General features: G+C 39.5%; 2 protein-coding genes across 4 annotated transcripts in view; one reads left to right on the top strand and one right to left on the bottom strand.

Moving 5' to 3' along the window:
- The window catches only part of PRKD3 (protein kinase D3), a 48,006-nt gene extending 36,038 nt beyond the window's left edge, over positions 1-11,968 (top strand). For 2 of the 3 annotated variants that reach the window (XM_014951010.1, XM_014951009.1), the window contains exons 12-19: positions 101-153; positions 527-599; positions 3,786-3,892; positions 4,481-4,642; positions 5,118-5,216; positions 6,707-6,974; positions 7,858-7,943; positions 8,791-11,968. In XM_014951010.1, coding sequence (XP_014806496.1) covers positions 101-153; positions 527-599; positions 3,786-3,892; positions 4,481-4,642; positions 5,118-5,216; positions 6,707-6,974; positions 7,858-7,943; positions 8,791-8,964 — 1,022 coding nt within the window. In that variant the 3' untranslated portion in view covers positions 8,965-11,968. The remainder of the gene's footprint in view (positions 1-100; positions 154-526; positions 600-3,785; positions 3,893-4,480; positions 4,643-5,117; positions 5,217-6,706; positions 6,975-7,857; positions 7,944-8,790) is intronic. The other variant, XM_014951011.1, reaches the window with a different exon arrangement.
- A 651-nt stretch (positions 11,969-12,619) lies between these two features.
- NDUFAF7 (NADH dehydrogenase (ubiquinone) complex I, assembly factor 7) lies at positions 12,620-18,126 on the bottom strand. Its single transcript, XM_014951012.1, has 9 exons — positions 17,858-18,126; positions 17,661-17,741; positions 16,885-16,995; positions 15,716-15,926; positions 15,188-15,246; positions 14,368-14,481; positions 13,787-13,930; positions 13,311-13,484; positions 12,620-12,926 (listed from the first exon to the last, which is right to left on the bottom strand). Exons 1-9 carry the CDS (start codon positions 17,945-17,947, stop codon positions 12,714-12,716), a joined length of 1,197 nt encoding a protein of 398 aa, XP_014806498.1. The 5' UTR covers positions 17,948-18,126; the 3' UTR covers positions 12,620-12,713.
- Positions 18,127-18,271: the final 145 nt, after the last annotated feature.

Raw genomic sequence — 18,271 nt, 5'->3', positions numbered from 1 at the left:
GAAGTCAGTTAAGGGTTTTTTCTTAGTTTTTTTTCCTCTTTTTACTAGAAAAAGTCTACCTGTTCTATTAACTTACTGAGTTATATCTTCTTTTTTGCAGAAGAGTTATCTCTCAGCATCTCCGTTTCAAATTGCCAGGTACAGGAGAATGTGGTGAGTCACAGTTATTGTATATATAATGTAATGGTGTTTATTTACCTAGATATTACACAATAATTGATATTAACAGTGTCTGCATGAGAAAACAACACCAGAGTATAGTAGCTCCAAAAGTGTTTGTTATATACAGGAAGTAATTTACTTACCTGGCACAGCTGGCAGTTTATATGCATGTATGTTCCTGCTTGCAGCTCAGCTAAGTGGGTCCTCTGTTGTGTTTTTCCATTCCCTTCAGGGTGATGATGTCACGCTTCACACAGTTTGATTAGTGTAAAATGAAAATACAACTTAGCCACAGATACTATGCTCATGAACATTTTGATTACTCCTGATATTTGTCATTTCTTTTTTTTTTTTCTTGCATTAGGATATCAGCTCTGTGTACCAAATATTTGCTGATGAAGTGTTGGGTTCTGGTCAGTTCGGTATTGTATATGGAGGTAAATTACATTAGATTCCATTATGCATTTATTAAGGTACAATGTCTGTCTGCTTGATATAATTAGTCTGTTCATATTTACTTATCTATATCTAGAATGTCTAGACTATCTAGTTTATCTTGTTTAAAGTTTTGTTTGGATTACTTTACTGTTTCTCTCTGCAGTTTTATGTACAGTATTTCTTATAATTCATTTTTTGCCTTTCGAGTTTTGCGTTGGCATCAAAATTGGTTTAGAATATGCATTGCATTTTGGCCACAGTTAAGTACAAAGCAATCTCTGGTCTGAATTTGGCCTTGGTTTATGGCATGGGGTTTTTTAATTGCAAATTCTAACATTGTTGTCTGTATTAGACATTATTAGAAGTCATGTATTTGAGGAGGCTGTCAGTTATACCTGTTTCTATCTCAGGCCAAAAAATTTGGCCAAAACCAATTGGAAAAATACATATTTTAGTTTGTGCTTTGACTGTTTATGCAAACATATTATTGACATGTTTTATGCAAACAGTTCCACTAAAAATTTATATCAGCAGGATAAAGTAGAGGAATGAATTCTTTGTCAAGAGGTCTAAGTTATAGGTTTCAAATGTAGTTTTACACTTTTGGTTTTTAAAAAATTCTATTGCAACATATAACTTGTTAATATTACGTAATCACAAAAAGAAGAAATACTACAAATGCTTCATATAAACTGTTTCCCTGGTTTTTTTTCCTCCTTTTTTCTTTTTTTTTAATCCCATGTGTTGTATCTCAAGTGTTGAGAAAAATCACACATCGTAAATCTGGAAAGAAAGTAAAAGTGATAACTAATGATTTAAAAGTGGTAACCTTTCTGCTTTTATTGTGTTGTTTTTCTAGTCAGAAAGCATTGTGGCTACAGTTTTTATGTGTGTCAATTGTGTAGTTATACTTTTCTCTATTACTTCTGAACAGTTTGATGGTCTGGTTTTACATCACTCAAGATGTCTGTTTGTTTTTTTTTTCCTCCCCTTGTGTTTCTTAAAGCAGAGGGTGTATCAAAGTATGCTCCCTCTCGTATGAATAGAGTGTGCACAAATGCAGACAGTAGTTGAATGTTTTGATTTTATTTCTATATGTACTCTCCTAAATCGCCTTTTAGGTAAATCTCAACTTGGTATATTTCATGATTCAATGCTCCTAAACATAATAAATACTTACAAAAGGCTTTTATTACATTAAATCTTTTCGCTTAAAGATGTCTTAAAACATATAGGATATGCATACTCAGTTTCTTGAGAGAAAATCACAACCTGAAAGAGCAAGAAAAGATACTATACAAGAATATTCTTTTCCTGGCTCTGCACACTGCTTAGTTGTTGCTGGTGTTTTGAGAGACTTGACCTGGTAACTTCTAATATTGGCTTCTCTCACCTCTGTAGACTTACTGAAATAATGGTAACAAAACCTTTTATTTAAACAAATGAAGGTAAAATTAAGTTGCTTACATTGTTGTAGGTTTTTTATTTAATGTCCTCTATTTTGGACAAAGATTTATGAATTGTAAATCAAGGAGTTTACAGGATATTGATATCCAACTCCTGTTTCTTTCAGTGAGAACAATTTCCCTCTGCCTATTCTGGTTAGTTCAGAGGGGTCTGAAAAATAGAGACAGAAAAAAAATAATATTCCTTTACAGTTTCTTACTGATGTAAAACTTGTCCTGAAACCTGGTTGATTGTGTTTTACTTAGGAAAAAGAATTTTCAAGCTGCTTTTCTGTTACTTTTTCTTTGTGTTTAATTTTTAGCTCTAGTTTAGCTGCTATAGTTAAGTGTTTTGTTAGCTTGGTGGTTTTGCTTTACATTCTCTTGAAACCTAACACTTGTCTCCTGGTTTTTGCACCTAGTTTGTAGTTGATGGTATTTCTGCTACGTTTCAATATAATTTGATGCCTAGTGGAGCCAGAGTCACTTTCACTGAATCTAGGTTTTTCTTCAAATTATAGCTGGGTGCTGTTATTTCTAATATTTGGCCTAAGAAGTGCTGATTTGTTACAGACAAATGTCTCTCTTTAAAGACTTCTGGCTTTATGCTGTTGTCTGTGACAGTCCATTATACAGCAGAGGCTTTCCTTAGCACTAATGTAATATTTTATAAATTTATTTTTTGCTCATCAATTGTTATTTCTATTTGGTAACCTTGTAAACCCTTTTGGACCTTGAACAATGTCTCCATTAACTGCCTTACTTTGTCTGGTGGAGATAAGCCTGTTTCTGACCCTTTATTCATGATGATGTGTAAGGCAGGTGTGTTAGTTGCAGTTCCTATGCCCTGCCTAAGCCCTGGCCACCAGTCCTGAGTATAGAGCAGCAGGGGGGTGTCGTCCCTTTTCCTAAAACGGCTTCTAAATCCCTCACTGAGCAGATACTGACTTTTTTTCCTTTGGTGCGGACTTACTGTTCTGTATTAGTTTAGTATTAAATATTGTAGATTATCAAGGTCTTGTATTAACCTCTGATGTGAATGCGACAGAAGTCAGTTTAGCTGTAAAGAATCCGGGTAAGCACTTAGAGCTACTCACTTGGCCCTTGAAACATCCTCTCTGTGTATTGTGGAATGCTTTTCGTGTAGCTGATGCCGGTTGCAGCAAGGAATAGTATTTGGTGCTATCAGCACACTTTTCTTCTTATCACAACCTTTTACAGCTTTTTTCGATGACAACAGTCTGCCCCTGGGCATTAACATGTTGTTCTTCATGGCACATTATTACCCCTATGTTCCCATAGAGTATTAGATATAATTTCCTGTTCGTGTGGAGCCCATAAAAGTATGAAACCACTGGAGAAGACTTGTAGATATTTTTTCATATTTGTCGTGAATAGTTTTGTTGTAGTTTTTTTATTTTTTTACAGGAGAGGCAATGTTCTGTGGGAGTAGGTATTACTTGCTAATGTGCAAGACCCTTGCACAAACAAAAACTTCACCTAATATATCTAATGCCAATGTGCATACCTGACAGCAGAGTAGTAACCAGTTTAAACTTATCCTCTTGTTGAGGCTGATCACTTCTTGTTACTCTTACACCAATTGAAATTTTAAATATAAATATAGTAACATTGTACATTCATACAAAATATACTTGTTTCTGAAGATTTCTGCTGTGATGTCTTATAGCTATGAACTGCTTCTGCCTCTTGATGGCTGACATTTGACTTTCTGTTTAGGAAAACACAGGAAGACTGGAAGAGATGTGGCTATCAAAGTCATTGACAAGATGAGGTTTCCAACTAAGCAGGAAAGTCAGCTTCGTAATGAAGTAGCCATTCTCCAGGTACAAAAGTATTTTTGGATCACATTCGAGTTTGTTTCAAGTCATTAATAAGTTTTTGTAATGTGTGTAAGTGCTCTGAATTGAGTTCTAGATCTGTGTGTGTGATTTGTAAATCTTTTTGTGAGAGGGAATCTCAGAAGAGTGGGAATTACTGAGTATTTGGTAGAGTTGGTAATTTGGGAGTGGTATCTACCCCCTACAGGAAACCCATTGATGACCTGTACTTTGGCTCTGTTGTCTCCCTCGGGTACCAGGAAACTATTATTTTTGGCTGTCTTCCACACTGTCTCATCGATTTACGAGTGTCATTCTTTCATGTTCTGTACTTAAGCTACTGAGTGTATCAACTGTAAAATTAATCATTATGGATAATTTGTGTTAAAACAAATTAGTCTCAGTAGTGATAATCAGCATATTTCATGGTTTGACATTTGTGTTTCAAGGTAGTTTTTGGCCTCGGACATCTTGTTTTTTCATCTCTAACTCTCCACTTCACCACTTTTTGGTTGGAGGTACAACATTTCTTTGTAATTCAGGATATTTCATACTGTTTTATTGTAGTGATGTACCTGTACTACTTTATTTTAGAATTTGCACCACCCTGGGATTGTGAACCTGGAATGTATGTTTGAAACCCCAGAACGGGTCTTTGTGGTGATGGAAAAGCTGCATGGGGATATGCTAGAGATGATTCTTTCCAGTGAGAAAAGTCGACTTCCAGAAAGAATAACTAAGTTCATGGTCACTCAGGTTGGCATTCAGTCTCTCTACCTGTTGAGGAAAGGCTAGATTTGTCTTCTTACATGATTTGTCTCCTTACATGAGAATGGAGTCTGGAGAAGCCATTGTCTGTATTGTTATTTAAAAGAGGCAGCACAGAGGGCTGCACACCTAGTGACAGTTGAATAAACATTGAAAGAATTTTCAATGCTAATTAGGTTAAATCATTTTGCCCATCTTTCCCAAGACATTACATTATGGACATCCAAAGATGCATGTCAAAACAGTAAGCGTTTAAAACAGAGGGAGGAGTTGGGGGGCAGGGGAAATCCAGCCCATTAGTTCCAAGTCTTGATAGGCTGGGAAAAAATAGTAGTAGCACAGTATATACTAATTAATTCTTTAAGACTGTGTTGGTACAAATTACTGTATTGCTTAGTGTGTATGACTGTTGACACTTTTGGTCCACTTGAATAGTTCTGAAAATATTCTTTCCTTTTTGTAGATACTTGTTGCTCTGAGGAATTTACACTTCAAGAATATTGTGCACTGTGATTTAAAACCAGAAAATGTACTACTAGCATCAGCAGAGCCATTCCCTCAAGTGAGTGAAGATTAAAAAATACTACTTTCATTGCTTTTGATTGTTGTTTTTTTTTTTTTAAAGCAGTATAGCCATTGCAGCTTAAAAGGTGGCCTCTTGTGGGATTGTTCAACTGACTTCATCTAGAATTACTTGAAAGACATGTGTTATAATTGTCTTTTCCCCTTTTAACTCTTCACCTGACTTTTATGCTCAACGGTCTGTTTCAGTTTCTTTCCCTTCAGTCGTGGGTCCTGTCTCACAACACAGCTGTGTTCCAGCGTTCTTTCTGCCAAAGAGTCTGAGAAGTACAACTACTGCCAGCACTTAGCAAAAGGCAGTGTAAACTGTATCTTTTTTTTATGCTTGTGAAGAGTGCATGGAAACTGATAATCTGGATTAGTAAGAATAGTCTATTGGAAAAGGAACAGGAGTAGAAGCTTCAAGATGAGTCCTTGCTTCTGTTCCAGTGCTGTTTGACCCTGGAGAAACAACTTTCCTGTTGTGCATCATCTTCTCCCCCTCAGTTTTGTCTGTCTTGCTTGTAACCTGCTGTGAAAAGGGACTGGCTCATTTGTCAGTGGTCTTGCTCAGGGATCTTCTTCATCAGTATGTGTGATGTTACATTGTAATATAAACTAAGTAGCTAATTTCTGTAAGAGAAATGCTGCCAGTGGTATTAGTATTTATGCACTGTCAACTATTATGTTAAATGCCTTGGATAGTATGGATTTTGTGGAGGATATACAGAAATTAAAAGCTAGGCAGCATCAGGGAATTGCTTCCAGTCCTACGACATTAATACAAAGCGGAATGGATTTTTGGAGAATCACTTGTATGGCCTGTAGTACATTGCTCTTTTTTACATCCTGAGGAGGGCTTATTAACTTGGGGTTAGTGCTACACTTGATCTGGATCCTTTTTTCTGTACAAGTGCCTGCTGCATTAAAGAACCATGAAGACTTGAGCATCAGTGCAGGCACCAGCTGTTGATGCTTTTTGCCTGGATGATTATTGGACTGCTCTGTCCAGAGGTGGCTAGATCTGAGCTCTCATAATTTGATTTCTGTGTAGCTGAAGCCTCCAGCTTCAGGAATGTGATTAAGAAGAATGTGATCTGACTGGGATTCATGTGTTGTTTTTTTTTAAATTTTGGTTCTGTGCCTTGTGAGTGTGTGGATTTGCCTCTGAAAATGAGCTGAGTTTGGAATCAAGTCTTTTGTCCTTATTTGCACATTTGTGGCCATGCACTACACATACTGGCTTGGACCTTGGTCTGTGCAAGGCCAGTTCATGTCCCAGCCTGAGGCACGCTCCATTTGCAGTCTGCAAAACCAGCAGCCTAAAACCTCAACTGTGACTGGCTTATGTAATGTTTTGTCTCTGTTTTGGTGCGTACAATGTTTAAAATTATGGCAGAAATGGTATCAAGTACCACTCTGGTCTTGGGCAGTAGCATCCTTTGGAGATCGAGAAGAGATTTTGCAGTTAAAAATATATTTCTCTTGCAGGTGAAGCTGTGTGATTTTGGCTTTGCACGTATCATTGGTGAAAAATCTTTCCGGCGCTCTGTGGTGGGGACACCTGCTTACCTTGCCCCGGAAGTGCTGAGGAGTAAAGGTTACAACCGCTCTCTAGACATGTGGTCGGTAGGAGTCATTGTCTATGTGAGCCTTAGTGGTACATTCCCATTTAATGAAGATGAGGATATAAATGATCAGATTCAAAATGCGGCATTTATGTACCCACCAAATCCTTGGAAGGAAATTTCTAGTGAAGGTAAAGAAATGAATCTTCTCTATTAGAATGTCTTTATACATAGATAATGTGTTCAAATGCTTGAACCTCAAGGTTCATTCAGATAGGAGTGAGAATTTTTGATAGTTTGAATTTAGTAGACTATGCCAAAATGAATCAATATGAGCTGGTATATATTTGTGAGAGAGAAATTGTCAAATATAATGTTTTAGATAATTTTCAGGGCAGGAGAAGTCAATAGATTTAGCAAGAAAAATTGATTGCATGCATGAGGAGTGGGAAACTTCCCAAAATTCTCAATGAAAAGTTAACTCATGTGTGGATATTTTCTGATCTCAAAACATACTTTATCTAGACTATAATTACAGAAACGGTTCGAAGTTGAATCTGGAATTTTAGCTTTGTACATTAGCAAGCGAAACAAAACCTGGATTTCAGTGTCAGTCCTGAACAATCTAGGAAGTTCAAGAGCTTGGTCTCTAAGGCTCTCCAATGCCAGCCTTGTTATTAGTAATGTATATATGATTAACACATGGATAGATGCGGAAAGACATACACAGAAGTATACAATAGTGGAAGTACCTACATCATTTTGGAACACAAGATTATACCCAAGTTATTTAGGCACTTCTGTCACTAAAATCAGCAGGGAAAAAGATTGAGTAATATAGTAAAGCTTTTAGTGTTTCCATCAAAGCTGGGGGAAGTTTACCCCCTACCTATTCTGCAGCCTCATTTAACCTAAGTGAAGGTATATGTAAAATTCACGATCTTGGATAAATTTAAGAGTTCAGTTGGATACACACACTCATTTAAAAAATTCTCTTTCACTGGAGCAGATAAATGATGATAGAGGTGATATAGTGTTTAAACAATATATTTTTGTTTTGTTCTTCTTTGTCAGCCATTGATTTAATAAACAATTTGCTTCAAGTGAAGATGAGAAAACGTTTCAGTGTTGACAAATCCCTCAGTCACCCGTGGTTACAGGTAAACCCACCTGCCTTTTTCACTTTGTTTGTAATGGCTTATAAGGATTTTTTTGGATTAAGTCCTTCAGAGGCTTATTAAAGCTACAACTATCAAAGTTTGTCAACAAGCATTCATGGGGGCTTGAGTATTTCTGGTTTTAGCTTTACAGTTTGTGTGTCCCAGGATCTGCCCATCTGTAATGCTTCTTTCCTCAAGGAAAAGTTTGTCTTACTGTCCTTCCTGCTCTTTACCTTCTGTCTGAAACCAACATGGTTTTACTCTGCTGCCACCTCTCCTGAATGCGTGATGAGCGCATGGAGCCCCCCTGAAATCAGTGTAGAGACAAACGTTGTTTGTTCAGTGCTGAAGCGGACACACAGGCTGGTGTGTGCTGTGACTTGTAGTCATTTGGGTTGGAGTTTTTCCACTTGTGGGTCCCTTTCACAGTGGTTTGGCAATGCTGTGCGCACATGACCATGCACACAAATAACTTAAAAGACATTAAGGGGAAAACGCAATTAATTTTGAGTACAATGTTGGAATGAGTATAATTTCATGTGTGTGTATATACGCAATTTTTATAATAAAGCTAACATAGCTGTCTTGTTGCAGAAAGATGTCACGTTTTGCAGTATTACACCCTTAGATACCAGCCTATTTAATTTTGAAACATATTTTTTATGGGCACTCTGTTGGGGAATTTGGAGGGGGTTGGTGTTTGTTTTTTGTTTGTTTTTAACAGATCTTGTTGATTATATCTTGTGGCTATTTATACTAAAAGTGGAGACAAACTGCAGAATTTATCTGTGGGAATGTAATGCTGCTGTTTCTTAAACCGTTTCCTTAAATCTCTATTGCTCCTTAGGATTATCAGACTTGGCTTGACCTCAGAGAATTTGAAACGCGCATTGGAGAGCGTTACATCACCCACGAGAGTGATGATGCACGCTGGAAAGAACATGCTTATGAACACAACCTTGAGTACCCCCAGCATTTTATTATGGCTCCTAATCCAGATGACATGGAAGAAGACCCTTGATTTATTCGTTATGCTAAATTGCAGCAAAGGACACTCCAGACAGAAACTGAAGATAAGTTTTGGAATGACTGTTGTTCTTTCTGAATGCTGTACACATAGTTCAGTGTACACAGCCCCAGAGGATCCTGCGTTGACATGGGAATAGACTGTCGTCTGACAAGCTTTTCTCTATCTCTGACTTAAACCATGAGTAGTTACCGGACAGTGGGACAAGCCCCATGGGGTAACATTTCACCGATCTGTGTGCCTGCAAAGCCATTACTGAGGTGTAATGTGTACAGATGAACAGTTTGTGTGTTTTTCAAGTTTGTTTTTTTTTTTTTTTAAATAGCTTACACAGTAAGAATTTTATAATGGTTTTCTAATCCCTATTTACTAGGCCATAGAGGACTGTTTTCTGTTATTTAGATACATCTCCTGTTTCCTAAACTGTGCATGGTGAAAAGAGACTGTTAAAAAGAAATCAGTGCAGAATACCTTGGCTAATAGCAAAACATGGTGTTTTAGGTCAAATACAGCTTCATAGATGAAGGAATAATTTGCTGCTGTTAAGACAGTTGCCCTAACTGAACTTTTTCCAGATACTGCCCCCCCAAAAACCCCCCCCATAACTTCTTACATTCCTCTTGAAATGCTGGCTGACAATCTAAAGAGATGACAATCAAAGCTATGCTAGTCCTTTATTTTGTGTGTTAAAACAGCAGTAAGACACAACAGTGTGTTGCTGTGCAAGCCTGGCACACATCACTGATACACACCAAAGGCATTTTGCCTTAAGACTAAGCAAGTAATGCACAGAGAGCACACAAGACTTGATGTAGCATATGGAAATGCTTTCACTCTGGAAAAACAGCTTCTAGCGGAAGGATGTGGAAGAATAGGGAAAAATACATGCAGCTTTCTTCTGTTGGTTTGAGTAATTAGATTTTAAGTTTTTTCTAATATTTTTCTAGTTTTTCTAAGGTTCCCTGGAGTTACATCAGGAGTAGTTTGTAGCCCGCTAGCTTGTATCTTAACTCTGCTCAAAACCTAGGAGTAACAGTGGACATAAATCGCCTGTTGCTTCTGCCAGGGCAGCTGGATTGTAGGAGAAAGGGTTTTGCCTTCTGACCTAAACCTGCAGCACCCCCCGCCCTCCTTCATTCTTTTGAATGAAGAGTTCAAACCCAACTCCTAATTTAGTTTTTTATGCAGATGCCTTAGTTGATGGATTCTCAATCGCTTACTGGACTTCTGGCACAACAGAGAGGAAGCAGCAGTATTCTTTGGAAATTATTCCCTCGGAGGACAGTGTAACATTTAAAATTCATGCTATTTCAAAAAAGTTTGAGGCCATGAATGCTAAATGCAAACAGAAGAGGGTTTTTTTTTTGGTCCTATTTTTAAAACCAAAAAGGTGAAATCTTTCCTTTTGTGTGGGATAACAGCATTGTGCTGCTGGAAGGTCCTGAATGGCTGTACATATCCAGTGTGCCAAGCCCCTTAACTGGAGCTTGGTTTGAAACACTTTTAAAATACTCTATAGTCTTGAACTGCAAAGGCAGCAAGAGGCTTTGGGGTATCTCCTCTCTGTCCTACAAAGATATTTTGTGTGTGTGTATAGATAAGTATTTTTTTCTTACTGTTGTTATTCAGGTAAGGAAGCAGGTGAGCAGACTTTTTCTATGTCTAGATATACATAAAATTTTACACTGTTATTTTAGGGCTGGCAGCTGCTTGCAATGACAGTGACCTTGCAGTTAAGTCAGTGGCAGTTGCAAAGTATGTACCCACAGGTAGGTTTGGGTCTTTAAACCACCTTTTCTTTTCCTGTTGCCCTCAATCTAACCACCACTGCATTTTGTAGGTGTCTAAGTTGGTAAAGGCTGAGCTCTGGCTAGGATATACCAAACTGTAAAAAATGTTGGTGCAATCTCTATGGCAATTCCCTACAGCCAGCGGTGGGCAGAGTGTTTCAGCCCTTCTGACCACCATGAGTGCTCTCTCCTTGCACATGGTTTTTCTCAGGTTTGTGCAAGGGACTTGCCTGATGGCTGTTCCTGCCCTCCTACCTTGGGGTTCATCCTCCCCTTCTGTGCTGTCAAGGCAGTGCTAAGGAATTCCAAAGGGGCAGAATTTGTCCCTTAACCTTACCATCCTGTTAAAGGAGGACTGGTTCTTCAGAGAGGCACCGCTTTTCATCTTTGGAACCAGAACAATCACCTGTGAAGTTGGTAATCTGCTGTTTGTCCAGACTTGGCAAGGGAAGCAGTGTTTTTTTTTCAACTTCCACTGCTCATGTGACCCAAATCTCAGTGAAGCCATTGCTATCTTCCATCCTAACTAGAATAACGTAGATATAGTCTGGTTTTTAAACTTTTTTACTTTTAAACTACTTGAGCTGTCACTTCAGGTTTTCCTGTGGGTTTTTTTTTTCTTTGTTTGTTTTGTTTTAAGGGAGGAAAAAAAGCCAGCTCGGTCACTTGAAAAAGCACAACAGGAATAGAGGAAGGAGGGGACAACAATGAAGTAAAAGGTCTGGCTGATGTCTCTCCCCAACAAGTCTGCTCTGCTCCAAAATACTATATGAGCTATTTATTCTTCAAGTTGTATTTAAAAAAAAAAAAAAAAGCTGTTGACCTTTGGAGATCACCTGAGCATATATTTGGACTTATGGGGCCAGACAATAGAAGCCATAGGCAGTGAATAGTCAAGGAACCAAAAAATCAGACATACATTAGGAGTAAACTTTCTTCAGAGTAGTAAAGATAGCTGAGTTTTTTATTCCCTTTTTTTCTACCTTTACTGCTCACTTTGACAGCAGTAGGTTACAGTGTTTAATATCCTTAACCCTAGATGAATTAAGTTGCGTTCATTCAAGAAATAGTGCTACGATGATGCTAGAGAAAAGCTCATGTAAAATTTATAGCCTCAAAAGGACACTGTCAAGTACTTTTATATTTTTATACATCCCATTGTTTGTAAATATCCTCTGATAAGCTTGAAAATAAAATTTATTTCCCTATCAGACTTGTTCTTTTTATTTAAATGAATTACCTCTCCTATCATGAGTCAGAAGTAAATGTTTCGTTATGCTTCCTTGGTTGTGGATTTGTCATTAGATTTGGCTTGCTGTGGTAATTCTGTTAGCAGGTGCTTTGGAACTAATAACTCTTCCCAAATGGTTCCAGTCACCGTCCTCTTTATAAAAATACCTTTAAAAATGTCAAGGCATCTTGTTTTTTAAGCAACTATCAAAGCTGAGTACATTCAAAGTCTCCTAGCACATCTGTTTGTTACTGACACGTTTTAACTTGATTCCACTAGTAAATACTTCACTCGGCTCCATCGTAAGACCCCTGAAACATGGTTCAGTCTCTGCTCTGTGTTTGCTGGTTTCTGTGTGTACAGTGTTTGGTTTCTACACATACTGCTTTGAGTAGGTTGGTCAGTAGGTTTAGTGTGCTCCACTAGGTTTATTCTGAAATAGCACTCCTTGCCAAAACGTGGCTTGGCCCTGAAGCACAGATTTGTGTGAGAAAATTGCCTGGAGAAGAAATGTGACGTTTCATGTGCTTTCAGTTTAAAGATAGATAAAAATACTTAGTTCTTACTGTGTATGTAGCTATATGCGGATTACATTATTGTAAAACATTCAGCACATGAAACCATAAAATGCAGGACTCTATTCCTTTTTTATTTTCTTTTTTAATTTAATAAATTGCTATTAAAAGATGTTACTATTAGACATTTTGTTACAGTATTTGAAATTACTTCAGTAAGAGTTCACCAAATCCGGCAACAGGCGCTATGGGAGACTTTGATTCTGGCTTATGTTTCTTGTCAGGCTCTGCAAGTCTGTGGTGAGGCAGCAAGGCGAAAAAGTTGAATCGGTCCCCCATCTCCTTGGGGTTCATCAGCATATCATAGCTGCGGAGTAACTGCTCCCGAGTTGCTGTGTCACGTGAATTCTGTAACAGCACCTAAAAACAAAACACGTAAGTTACAGCCCTTCCTGCTTTCCTAGAAATTCCTTCATGCCTGAATCTCTTGTTGCATACTTTTCACTTGTATTAGTGTAACTGCCATAAGGTTCAGTAAAACTGGTGAGATCCCTGGTGGAGCTCATACGCTGATGTATGTAGCAAAGTTTTGCATTAAATACTCCTAACTGTAATATGATCGGTTTACTCTGAAGGGATCCAGAGTAACTTAGGTCTAGGAGAACCAACTTGTTAATATCACGCCTATAGGTTGCTTTGAAAAAACTTTCTTTTAAAAATCAGATTTTTATAAAAGCTCTCTTGCTGCTTAAGAGCATTGCTTGTGGATTAGGAGCGTTTATGTACCTGTAAGTACTATCGTACCTGCAATCGGAGGTCGATGCCCATGTTTTTTAAAAACTCCCGCTGTTTTATGGGGCCTAATGTGGCTGTTCTTCCCTGTGTCATCTTTTGAAGATAGCTGAAATCAACATCTGCTGTCAGGTCTGCTGTACCTGGAGCTTTCAGGACATCATGAAGTTTATGATTCCGGAAACCCTGAAAAATGAAATTGCAGAAGCTAGCAAAGACTAAATTGTGTACGGGAGTTGTGAGAATAGCAAATTATACTTCGAAATTTTGAGATAAATCTAGCAAGGACAAGGATTATCCTTTCCATCTGAAAGGAACCCTTATGGGTACTGATTAAATAAGAACTCAATTACTCAGTTGTATGATTGCAGCATACTGCGGTTTTTGCTATTATGTCCACCCAAGACCTTTCTCTTATAACTTAATGATCCAAGTGAAAAATAAAAGAAAGAGTATTTTGGCTTATTATTTCAGGGTAAATGACTTACCCGGAAAGTGTCAGTTTTGGTTCCATCATGACCATAATCAGCAACCAGTGCAGCCCCACCATCCTTTTCTATACGACAGGCAAGCCTCTGAATGATGACACCAGCCTCAGGACACACTTCCACATGATCTCTCGTCTCTTCAGGCTAGTGCAGAGTTCAAACATCAAAACACCTGCATTAGCAAACAAGTACAGGGCAAGAGTTCTTCACACTGGATGTCTTGGCAATGTCACCGCTTCACTGGGGCACAGAGGTGCAGGGGGGGGTATTCAAGGCTACCTGGAGTTTGAGCTAGTTTCTGCTAACCACCAATTTCAATTTGTGTTTTCAGAGTGGTGGATTTCAGTCATCTCTTCTGGAACCTATAGTCAACTGAAATGAGCCTTTTTGTAATACGTAAGAATACTTGTGTCAGGTGAGACTGCATTGCTGTGGTACGTTAAATGGTAAAGTTAAATGCTGTGATTAAATGTATTCATATATAGACTGAGAGCCCTCCTCTTGCTGTCAGAGTAACTGAGAATCAGCAAACGTACTTGAAAGAGTTAGTAAAGTATGAGTTCTGGTAGCCGTAACCTTACCTGAATAAAATTTTCTGTTGCGGGGGTACTGGATGGTGACAGGACAAACCGCAGCTGGTCAGGAACTTCTGGATCGATGTCAACCAGCACCTCACGCCAGCCTCTCTCTGTTCTCTGGTGAATGAACCCACAGGACTCATTTTATGCTCTCGTGGGTAGACACAGTATCTTGCATTTTGAATTGAACTGATGCATCAAGCACTTTCACAGACGTTTTAAGAATGTTATATGCTATTAACAGCAATTATTCCCTTCTGTTTAATCCCAATAAGTGCCTTGGAAAAAGTTTGTGGCAGAGACTGGTTTAATTATACTTGAAAGAAATGAATGATGCTGTTGAGAAAAATCCTGCCTCTTTTATTGGCAGCGCAACCTTTAACTTATCAAAAAATAAATTTATTCTGCCAGTGATTCTCATAAATTATCAAACTGAAGTTGAAAGTTTATTCTGAATCCTAACTAGCCTTTATTTTGCTATTCTCATTAACATTCAAATGAAAGCCCTTCAGAGTGTTGTCTTTTTTTAGTAGTGGTACATAAAATAATGCTGAAATTAAAAACTTATTAGTATAACATGAGAAAGAGAAACTTGAGGCTTGTTTAAGCTAAAAGAAATCTAGCTTTCTACAAGTTTTTCCATTCAAGAATAATTACTAATTTTACAGTTATCAGCTGAATTAAGCCTTATTTGTCCAAGTTTAATTAGAAATATTTTATCATCATAGACAACATGTGTCTAGTTTGGCACCCTATTTCTGTTCTTCCTCAAAGAGAATAGGCATTTAAGCTAATGATCACAATTACAATAATCTTGTTATACCTGAAACTTATGTATTGGCAGGGCATCAAAGAACTCATGTGCTAGGTAAAAGCTGTAGCCTGCGGGAAGGTAAAAAAGAATGCATTAAATTATTAATGCTTCCATAGCAGCTTCCAGTTGAAAATTAAAATATTTTCTGAATCTTAATGAATTAAACTAGTTAATGTGGTTGTGAAATAATACTTCCAACTCAGATACATCAAAGACAGCATTTCTACAGGTAGCTCTAGCTCCCAGGCCATTCAAGAAAGGACATTCAAGAAAAGCCAGTAAATGGTTTCCCATGAAAAGAAAAAGTTAGAATATATGAAATTAGGTAACTGTCCCAAAATGAAGGTAGTGAGAACAGGTAGCAGTTATGAAAATGAGTCAAGATCCTGCCTTGGACTCATATAAGAACTAAGAACGAATATGTGTATTACCTACTTTTCTATCAGTTATGAAAACTAGCAGAGCTGTCCTCTGTTATCAGAAGCTGCAAACGGAGGAAGGACGCCATCCTTGTAACAAGACATTCAAGCTCCTTACCTGGTGGCACATCTTGAATGTCTCTGTACCAGAAAATGGGAACTCCAGTTTTGCTAATGCCTTTCATGTAAGCAGACTTGTCCTCGGGGTTTGACTGTGCCTTCCCTCCCGTCAGCGTCAGCGCTTGGATCTCGCTGAGTTTGGGACTCACTTCTACCAGGTGTATAGAGACATCACATTTACTTAGTAAAGAGGCAAGCTGGTTGAAGACCTACAAAGGCAGATGAATTCAATTAGGCCCAGTCACATGCTGTATATATTAAAGGTTTAGGAACTAACTTTAAATTTCGTTACTTATATTCAAGATAAGATTTAGCTGGCTTTCATTTAAGAAAATACTCTCAGTGAAAGACTGCATTTTCCTCCTCCAGAATAAAATGGATAAACTTAATAAAGTTGGCAAAGTGCAGTACACATTATATAGCTGTAAGGATGGCAACATGAAATGCTAATTTAGAATAGTAATAGCCTGAAAGTGAGTAGCTCCTCTGATACTTGCAGTAGGTTTAGCATTAGGAGAAAAATGGTTTGGTTTTTCCAGACACCATAAACAAAAAGTGCTCAACATCATACATTTTACTGTTCTCATTAACATATGTAAATACAATTAAAGTTTTTCTTAAGTACTAAATCCCATTAGCGATTTGATTTTGAATCAGTAGATTTTAATTAATAGACAGCCATACAAGCATGGCAGAACAGGAAGGGTTAACTCAAAAAAAAATAAGCTCCTGAAATCCTCAAAGGAACCAGCACAACTTCACTCCTGTATTTTTGTCCTCCTCCACTTCCCCCCAGTGCTTGCACTGAGGCCACCCTCCCAAATGGATTTCAGTTTGGATAATGCTTTTCTATACAGAAAAAATTTGTAATGAAATATTCCCACCCTTCCCTTCTATCAGGTAGTGTTTGAAAGATTACACACGTGTCTGCACAGTGTGTACACACCAGGCTGTGTTCAGCTTTCAACTGAGAGACCTGATCTCTTCGCTGTATAGCAGAAACTTGCATATATTCTAATTAGATTCTAAGCTGCAAATCCCCTGAGTGAAATTATTTGGTTACTAAGGAAGGCTAAACCCTGACAGCAAAACTTCATTCCTTCAGATTTCACCGTAGCCACAGAATAAAGCCAGAAATAGAGAGTATTAATATTAGTTTTCACCTACCCGTAATATATCATCGGTAAGAGTGCCCCTCCCGGGGCCCAGTTCCACCAGCTGGAATGCCTTAGGTTTGCCCATGGCTATCCATTCGCTAACGTACCATATTCCTATTAACTGACAGTGAGAAACAAAGAAAGAGTTACACCTGCCTTTTGCCTGATAATAACTAAAGTATGTGATATTCTCTCCCAGGATTTTTGTGAAAAATAATTAAGATACACAATGTTGCCCTCTTTATGTATTAAAATCACAATTGTCTGTTGTCAGCCCAGCAGGAGCAACTCTCCATCAGTGAATGGGTGGGACTCTTTTCTGGCTGGTGCAAGAACTTTTACTTAAGGCTCAAAGGCAGGTCACAGCCCAACAGCTGCCAAACAGCTGTTCTTCACAACAGCATCACCGAGAGCAGCCTTTAGCCAGTCTTCACCACTGGAAACGATGCACAAACCAGAGTGAACCAGGCCAAAATGTGACAGTGATTTTGGAGTGGAGTTTTCATACTGGGGAACTACTGTAAGTTTTTTTTAATATATATATAGACAAGTTCTATGTGAAAATAAGTGTTTCCGAGCACAAACGGTGTCCCAGACTATAACACATGAAAGGACTCCAAACAAAACACCTCTTTCCTCCTCCAAAGCCAGTTTTAATTTGGGGAAGTAACCTGAAGCTGCGTGTCCATCACTCATCGGTGCCAGTCAGGGGCGCTGACACCGCGGGGTGCCGGCCTGGAGACGGCTGCCAGCTTAAGAACGAAAGGGAGTTATTTTCGGCGTTACCTCGCCAAACACCTGGCTGATTTCGGGTGAGGTGACGAAATCCCCGCTCTCGCCGATGCCGCCGCGGCGCGTGTAGTAACCCTGCGGAGAGGGGGAGAGGGGCCGGGGCCCGCTCAGCGGCGCGGCGGGGCTGCTCTCCGCCCGGCTGCCGCGCCGCCCGCCACGGCCCGGAGCCCCCGGCCCGGCCCCGCCCGCACCTGGCCGGGGTTGGTGAGCGCCTCCCGCATGTACTCGGCCACCGTCACCGGCCCGGTGGCCCGCAGCTTGAGCAGCAGGTGCCGCAGCATGGCGGTGGCCCGGCTGGGACCCTCGGCCTCCTCCCGGCTCCCCGCGCCCGAGGAGCGCCGCGCTGGCGCTGCGGGGCGAGGAGAGACGGGGCCGGGGCTGAGCGGGGCTGCCCCCGGGGGGAGGCGGCCGGCGGAGCCCAGGGCGGCGGCGAGGAGCGCGCGGCGCACCGGCAGCGGCACCATGGCAGCGGCGCCGGCGTCCGCGCCCGCCCCGTCTCTTCCTCCTCCCCGGGTCCTGGCCGCTCGGTGGCCGCGCTGCTTCCCGCTGCCCGCGTGAGAGTAGCCACGGGATGAACATGTCTGCGGGCGGGTAAAATGCTATGA

This window comes from Calidris pugnax, unplaced genomic scaffold (genome assembly GCF_001431845.1).
Source record: "Calidris pugnax isolate Ruff unplaced genomic scaffold, ASM143184v1 scaffold24, whole genome shotgun sequence".
Lineage (NCBI taxonomy): Eukaryota > Metazoa > Chordata > Aves > Charadriiformes > Scolopacidae > Calidris > Calidris pugnax.
This window is presented reverse-complemented; position numbering and strand designations above follow the sequence as displayed.